An 8036-nucleotide genomic window follows, 5' to 3' on the forward strand; every position below is an offset into this window, starting at 1 on the left:
GTTTTGGTGAACTATTAAGAGCCACAAGGGTAGCTCCACCTCTTGACAGGTGCCCAGCCACTGGTTGCCATCTTGGGACCAGAAATCCCCCCCCTAATCCCTGAACTTTGCCACCAGAAGTCCCTTCCCTCGCCCCCAGAAGTACTCCTTCCTTTGCCGGGGGAGGGGAAGGGAGGAGGGTTTGCCATTTTGGAACCAGAAAAAAAAAATCATATGATAAAAATCAAACATCGACTATAACATATTTTATTTCAACAAATATTTTGTCCTTATTTACATGTGTTTGTATGTATGATAATAGCTCAGAAATAAAGTCTTACTCTTGTACATTGGGGGGGTGTAGGGTGTGGCTGGGGAAGTGGGTGTGTATGTGTGCTGGGCTATGTGTGTAGGTGGGTGGTAGGGTTTGTGGAAGGCTATGGTTTTGTGTGTGGGGGATGGTGTGGGAGGTGTGTGGGCAGGGTGTGGAAGAGGTAGGATGACCACCCATCCTTAAATGGGTGGGACAGTCCTGAAATGGAAACATTTGAGTCCTGGGCAGAATGACTCCAGGACAGCATTTGTCCCGGATTCCCCAGTATCGTGCAGGGAACCAGGTTTTCTGTTTACTGTGGAAAACCACGTGAAACAGCTGGTGTTCCCACAGAGTTCCAGCCTGCGAGGTCTGCTTGGGGCTGGGGGAAGCAGGACATAAGAGGTGCCACATGCGCATGTGTGCATTCATAATCCTGAGAGCAAGATAATGACTGGGGAGCAGGATGGAACCATGGGTGGCTCATCGGGGGGGCAAGAGGGGGGCCAGCTCCATGCTGGTGCATGTACTCCCAGGGAGGGGAGCATGGGGAGGAATGTGCCCCCACCCCAGATTTGTGCACAGAGGGAGGGAGGATGCAGGGCCCTGATCCCCTCCCCCAGGAGCCCTGTGCCTCCCATGATGTTATGGTGAAGCACCACTTATCTACCTGCCAGCAGCAGCAATGGCAGTGGCACAGAGTTGTGCCCCCAGATGCTGCCAGGTGGGCAGGAGGCACCTTGCCATGACCATGTGGCTGGTGCAGGGTTCCCAGGCAAGGGCAGCAGGGTGGGGAGCCCCAAGCCCACAGAGGGCAACACACATCATCCCCTGCCCCCTACAGGCTCCCCTTGGCTCTCTGCTGGCTGTGCCGCAACTGGGGTGGGGAGGAGGTAGGCATGTGTCTCACCTTCCAATTTGGAAAAGATGGTCTCCCTAAGGGGGGATGTGGTTATAGGGGTGTGGGGGGCTGAGCTGGCCCCCCCTCCCTGAGGTGCACAGCCTTTGCTGGTGACAGCAACAGCAAGCAGCAGGCCCTTGAGGCCTACACAGGCAGAGCCCCCGGCAATGTGTGGCTCCAACCACTTCCAGGAGCTGCACATGGCAACAAGGAGCGGGGCCAGGCTGTCCTGCCTCCATCATGTGCAGCCCCTGGGACCTGGCCAAAGCCACACACTGTGAGAGGGGAGTCCCGTGCAATGGAGCCAGCGGCCTGGATCTGCTCCCTGCCACCATGTGCAATTCCCAGGTCTTCATCAGGAAGCAGGGAGTAGGGCTGAACCATCCTGGCTCCATTGCATGGGGCTCCCCATCACTTCTGGTGGAGTCCTGGGAGCTGCACTTGGCATCAGTGGTGAAGGCTGCTGGCTGCATCACGTGGGACTCCCCACAATTGGTGTGCAAGTCCTGGGAGCTGCACATGAGCTGCAGGGAGCCCTGTGTGCTGGAACTGAGCCGACCCGCACTCCCACTGGGCTTGGGCCCTGGGCTCCGCGCTTCAACCCAGCTGCAGCTTCTCTCACCCCCCAGCACTTCCTTTCCTGCTGCCGCAAGTGCTGCAGCACTGACACAAGGAGCTGGGGGAGCCAACCAGCAGTAGCAGCAGCCCCACCCAGGAGCTGTGTGCCGGCCAGGGCTGGGGCCAGGGCTCTCCCCCACCTGAGGCTGGGAGCACAGCACACTGCCCTGGCAGGAGTGGGTGAAGCTTGGGCCCCATGCGATTGCAGCAGGGGCAGTTGCGGGCCAGGTATGATGCAACTAATTGGTGGGCACCCACCCACAGGCTGTATGAAATCACCTGGCCAGCCGAATTCAGCTTGCAGGCCCTATTTTGCCCTCCCTTGGTGTAGACCATGGAGTCTGAAGTTCTTCAGAACTTCAGTACTGTCCTTCCAGTTCATCCAAAGGGAGAACCCTTTTTCACCTTGAAACCAACTCTACCGTACATTAAGACCTAGGAAGATCATTTGGATTTTTAGTCCCCATTTTGCCATCAAGTTGCTGTGTAACTCTGGAGGTAGCCAATCTTAGGGGGTGCACCACCAATTTCAGGGGCTGCATGTGCACCTGCATGCACCCCCTCTATGTCACCAATGAAAGGAGGCACGAATGCACCGCTGTACCCTACTCTGGATCTACCCCTGGCGCCACACCTCCCTGCACACAGACGGCAGCAGCATTGCCAGGTCTCAAATATGAAATTATCATAGTGGAAGCTCAGTATTATCGTATTTGCTGAAAAGCTATGCAAATAAGGATACAAATAAGTCTTATTTACTTTATATTGCTCACTGTAAGTCTCCAGTGAGTGAGAACTGGGTCACCAGAGTTGAAGCATTTCTTTTTTTCAGGGCAAGCTGTCATGAGAAAGTGCTGACAACAAACCCAGAAGTCAGTTAAGCCTCCCGGAGAGTGGTTTGGGTTTTGTCTGCTGCATCAATTAAGAGCCTCGGAAATTATATGTGTTTGAGGACAAGGTTCTTTGGGTAAATCTGGTATCTTTCATTAGACCAACTTAAATAGTTGGAAAAAATCTTCTTTGCAAGAATTTTGGACACTTTTATTATCACATTTTTATTACATGTGCTTTTTAATTACTTTAGACATTTTTAAATTTTACTGTTTTAATTATTATGTTTTCCATTTTTAAGTATATATACTTTATTATTGCAGTTTGAACACTTTTTATTATTGCTGGCACATCGTACAAGGGTTGAAATGACTGTACAACGACGATAGTCATCGTGCATCTGGCATCCCCGGGCTGACTGTCCAGGGCCTCTTCCTGCCATACCGGCTCGCAAGCACTCAGGGAGCGCGGGCGGGCACGTAATACAGGATCTTCATTCTCATGAACGAGGAGAGAGGGCGGAAGAACGTCCCGCGTTGCTCACGTTGAGGCTTTGACCCCGACGTTCCGCGGTCGCCCGCCTGCCGGCCAGTCCTCCCGCAAGGAACGTCAGCGACCCATAAAATTAACCGAAGCAAGAGCGAGCGGGGTGACGTCAGCGCGCCGGATGCGGAAATTAAACATGCTGGCGCCGGAACAAGGCCGGCACGGCAGCGCCTGCTCAGCGATGGGCGCCCAATAGCGCCGGGCAGGGGTAGGGGAGTGGAGGCGCCGCTCCGTCCTGGAGCTGCTGCAGCGCAGGGCGAAAGCGGCAATGGCGCGTGGCGCGGTAGCTAGGCGCGCTCTCCTGCCCCCCTGCCTCCGCCGCCTCCTGCAGCTGGGCCCGCGCGGGCGGGCAGAGGGTGGCCGCGCAGCGCCACGTGACCTCGACGGCGGCCGTCCTGCGCCGCGCCGTTGCCCTGGAGACTGGAAGCGGCTGGACTTCCTCGCGCTGCCGCCGCTTCTGCGCCTGCGTCCGCGCCCGGCGCGCGCCGGCAGCAGCAGTTGGCACCAGGGCTGGGCACGAGGTGAGAGCTTGGGGGGGGTGAAGATGACGTGTGGTGGACCCTCGCCAGCCCATTGGTCAGGCCCGGAATGGGCGGGGCCTCAGCCTAGTTCCATAGAACTCTCAGGGCAGCAGGGGCCACTTGGTGCGTCCGGCCTGGCTTCGGGCCAGGCTGCCCCGGGGGCGGGATGCAGCGCTGCCGGGTGCACCGTAATCAGGGGCCCTACTTTTCCCTGATTTAAAAAAAAAAAATCCAAAACTTTGTTTTAAAAAATCCCCCAAATCCACATTTTTTGTTATTAAAATGAAGTGCCACTTAGGTTTAGTTTTTCTGTGGTTAAAACAATTTTTCCATGATTAAAATGAAAGCCTATGCCTACACACACACTTATTAGGGATAGGCACTTGTTTTAATCACAAAAAAATGTGCATTGTGCTTGGTTTGTTTTTTCAATCCAAAATACTCTGATTTGTCAGAGATGACCAGGATCCCTGATGATAATTGTCATATATGTACAATAATTTTAACCCTTGTACAATCAATAATAGTAAATATGTTCAGAACATACAATAATTTTTGAGGCAGCATATGCAAAATCCAAGTCACTCCCAGAAAGCCTCAACTAACCTTTTGGTTTGCTGTCAGTGTTTTCTTACAACTGCTTGCCTCAAAATAAATAAATGCTTTAATTATGACCCAGTTCTCACTGGCTCTCCTGTGACTTATAGTACACAATGTAAAGTAAATAAGAAGATGACTTATTTGCATATTTACTTGCATGGTTTTTTTTCAGTATACGATAGTTTCAGCAAACACACTAATTTGGAGTTTCCAGTACAACGTTTTCATATTCAAGACCTGGCAACACTGGCAGAAAGGGCTGTGGGGCCCAGCGTGGCAGAGTGGGCTAGGAACGGTTCACAGCAACCCATACCTCTGTGTCTCCCTACACCCACCCCCGAGAGCAGAAGACCCCTGGTCTCGCTCCCTCTTCTGTTTTTTGTAAGGGTGAATTGGGGATAGCCAGCCCAAATGGTGCTTAAGAGCCAGACTCCCTTAGGTAGCAGTAGGAAGGAATTAAACCACCCTGTGGCCCTCATCAAGTGCACTGTGGTTGGTTTACAGCAGGGGCGGGCAATTATTTTGGGTGGAGGGATGCTTACTGAGTTTTGGCAAGCCACCAAGGGCCTCATGACAGGCAGCTGGGGGCAGATGAATATTTTGTAAATTTTTTAGTGACCCCACAGGCCAGATAGAATGGCCTGGCAGGCTGCATTTTGCCCACCCCTGGCTTACAGCATGTGCTGAAGGTGCTCTTTTAAGTTCCTGACTCACATTTGGTTCCCCGGAGAGAGGTGGTAGCTCTCTTGCCCCAGAGGACACCTGTGCCACACATGCTTTGATGCATGGCAAGTTAACTTGGCAGTAGGGGAGGCTAGGGCCAGCACTGTGCTGGCCACAGCAGCCTTACCCAGTTCCTGGGAGCATCCCGGGGCTGCAGCAGTAGCAATTCTGCCAGGCAGAGCCTGGCTGGTAGCAGAGCACTGCTCCAGGCAGCCCAGCTCCACTTTTCTGCAGTGCATGCACTGCTCTGGGTTTTTTTCCTGCAGGTTTTTTTGACCCCTGGATATCCAGGGGTCAAAAAAACCCAGAGCAGCACACGCATGGGCAGTGCAGCCTTATAGCACGGAGAATACCTGACTATGCGATATGTGGCGCTTGACATGTGTTTGCGACACCTCGTACCCACGCTTGTCTGGACACACCCAATGTAATTATTCCCAGACCTGACAACGTCATAACTGGGTGTTCAGCTGTTTTGGCAGTGGGCCCTGTATAACAACTCTTCAGGTTGTTATAATACCTATCTGCCAGCTAAGCCTGAAATCCAAGATTGTGTTGCAGTCATCTCCCCCTGCCTGCCGTAGAGAACATAACGGGCAAAAGAGAAGCGAGTTCTTAGTTGCTAGAAATTTCCAGCGAAATGATTGCAGAAATTTCATGTCAACTAACCATTTGTATGTGTTTTTTGTAGGCTTAAGCATCTCTGCCTCATCCTCCTTACAAACTGACAGTGGCAAAGGGAATTTTTCCTTATCGGGAAGTAAGAAGCTCTTTTTTGACACTCACGCTCTTGTGCGTCTCTTGGAAGAAAATGGTAAGAACATAAGAATTACTGGTTACTGGGTCAGGCTATAGGTCCATTTCTCCCAGTATCCTTTGGTGCACTGGTTTTGAACCTTTGACCTTCACTCCATCCCTGCTTTCTTCTGTAGTTGTCTCCAGTAATCACTTGATGTGCATTCAGTGTCCCAGTTTGAAAGAGGACTTTTAGCTTTACTTGGTGGGCATTGGTCCACATTCCCAAGGCATGTCAAATAGGCCTATGTCACACAGTGGCAGAGAGTAGAGGCTAACAGGACGAGTGAACTGATCTAATCAGGGTTTTTTTCCAATGTTCCTCTCACTTGCAGCCTCCAGCAGTTTAGGTCTAGGAAATTCTGATTCAGAGGCTGTACCCCTAACTCACATGCTCAATAGCTACTGATGCCCCTTTCCTCCAAGCATTTGTCCATTTCCTTTTTGAATCCAGCTGAACTGTCAGCTTCTACAACATCTGGTGGCAATGAGTTCAACATTTTAACAACACGCTGGATGCATCTACATGTGCATTAACGTGCTTTTCGTAATACGCACTAAATTTAGTACCTCTGTTATGAGGCACTAAATAAATGCTCATTAGGCTGCCATAATGCACCGTACCGAGAGTGCCTGTTTTTTATCTGACACTTGATGTGCAATTGCTTATTTTACTGTGCATTAGCATAATTGCAGATTTTTTTGACATTTTAATGCTCAATAAAATAGGCTACTGTGCATTTAAGTGCACATTTAGATGTGTCCAGTATTTCAAAAAGAACTTCCTTTTGTTAATTTTAAACTTACTGCATATGTTACAAATTATACAACTATGTAGGGAGATCTAAAACTTACTATTGCCAAGGTCAGGTTTCATTACTTGTTTATTTTGTTACTCTTAAATAAAGTTTAAAGACTAATCTTAATTTAACTTATTTGTTCAAAGTAGAAGAGAAAATGACAATTCAAGGTAATAGCTGAGATTTTATAAAACATGGATATTGATGGTAATACAAATATCGAATCAATGCCAATTTTAAATAACTGAACAAATTCTCATCTTAATGGAATTGCCTGGCTCAGTGCCCATTATGACAGTTAACTGTTACTTAATTTGCAGCAATTTCAACTCCGTATGTTTAAATAGTCATTGTATTACTGACTCTCAATGATGTATTTTAAATTTGAAAAGCTGAAAGTGTTTTTGGGGGTTATGTTGTTTTGCAAAAAGCCTTTTCCTATAACATGTTGCATGCAGTTGGTAGAAGAACTAGTAGTAAGTTAAATCAAAATATGTTTCACTTCTCTTAGTACTGCATTTTTACAAGGATTGAAAAGCTAACATGCATAAAACCAGGCTATTTTTTTTAATTTGTTGGGAGAGGTATTTACTGCTTTTTTTTTTTCTGATAAGCAGCATAGTGGTTAGGTTCCTGCCCTTGAAGTAGCAGGATTGTAACTTTTAACAACTTGTTTGCTCACAAAAGCACTAAGCATGAAAGAAAGATAATTATATATTTATATATGCATCTATGCTCCCTCCTCCCAAAATTCCAACATAAAATGTTGTTCAGAGAGAGAGAGAGTGTTGTGCTATAGGAACATTTCTTTTGGTTTGTTTTTTGAGTTACGTTGGAGCCATCATTTTGAATGTAGAAAATGTGTTCATTATGTGTACTGTAATGTCATGTTCTGCTCTTAGTTCTGCATGGAGACAAGTATGTTTGTAGCTTTTGCCATGATTCTTGTAATATTTCTTTCATACTGAATTAGTAAGAGGCATTTCTAAAGATCTTTATTAGTTTTGCTATCCTATTTTGGGGTTTTTTTCTGCTTTGTTTAGGATTCACTACTCTGCAGTCCGAGATTATTGTATCTGCTTTAGTGAAAATCACAGACACCAATCTAGAGCTTATTTACAAGGACATGGTCACCAAAGTGCAGCAGGTGAGTACAGGACGGCAGCAGATTTAAAGAAAATCAAAATATAGTGTTCCTACTAATAAAATAAGTTGTTGAAGGAACAACTTTGTACTAACCCTTAAATTCTTCAAAAGCAAAGAAATTCAGAGTTACCGTATTTTTCGGACCATAAGACGCACCCAGTTTTTATGGCAGGAGAGACTATGTGTGCTGGTGGCCGGCCATTTTTATTGCCGGCTCCCGGCCACCGGCACGGGCGCCGGCTTCCGGTGTAAACAAGCGGCGG

The 8036-nt window shown here is 48.4% G+C and overlaps 1 protein-coding gene across 4 annotated transcripts in view; it reads left to right on the top strand.

Annotated features, from left to right (window-relative positions):
- Positions 1–3258: 3258 nt before the first annotated feature.
- MCUR1 (mitochondrial calcium uniporter regulator 1) overlaps positions 3259–8036 on the top strand; it is a 27707-nt gene continuing 22929 nt past the window's right edge. The window contains exons 1-3 of one of the 4 annotated variants that reach the window (XM_019543742.1): positions 3259–3709; positions 5724–5846; positions 7671–7774. In XM_019543742.1, coding sequence (XP_019399287.1) covers positions 3457–3709; positions 5724–5846; positions 7671–7774 — 480 coding nt within the window. In that variant the 5' untranslated portion in view covers positions 3259–3456. The remainder of the gene's footprint in view (positions 3710–5723; positions 5847–7670; positions 7775–8036) is intronic. The other 3 variants (XM_019543734.1, XM_019543723.1, XM_019543713.1) reach the window with 3 other exon arrangements.

This window comes from Crocodylus porosus, unplaced genomic scaffold (genome assembly GCF_001723895.1).
Source record: "Crocodylus porosus isolate Cpor-Errol unplaced genomic scaffold, CroPor_comp1, whole genome shotgun sequence".
In the NCBI taxonomy this organism is placed as follows: Eukaryota; Metazoa; Chordata; order Crocodylia; family Crocodylidae; genus Crocodylus; species Crocodylus porosus.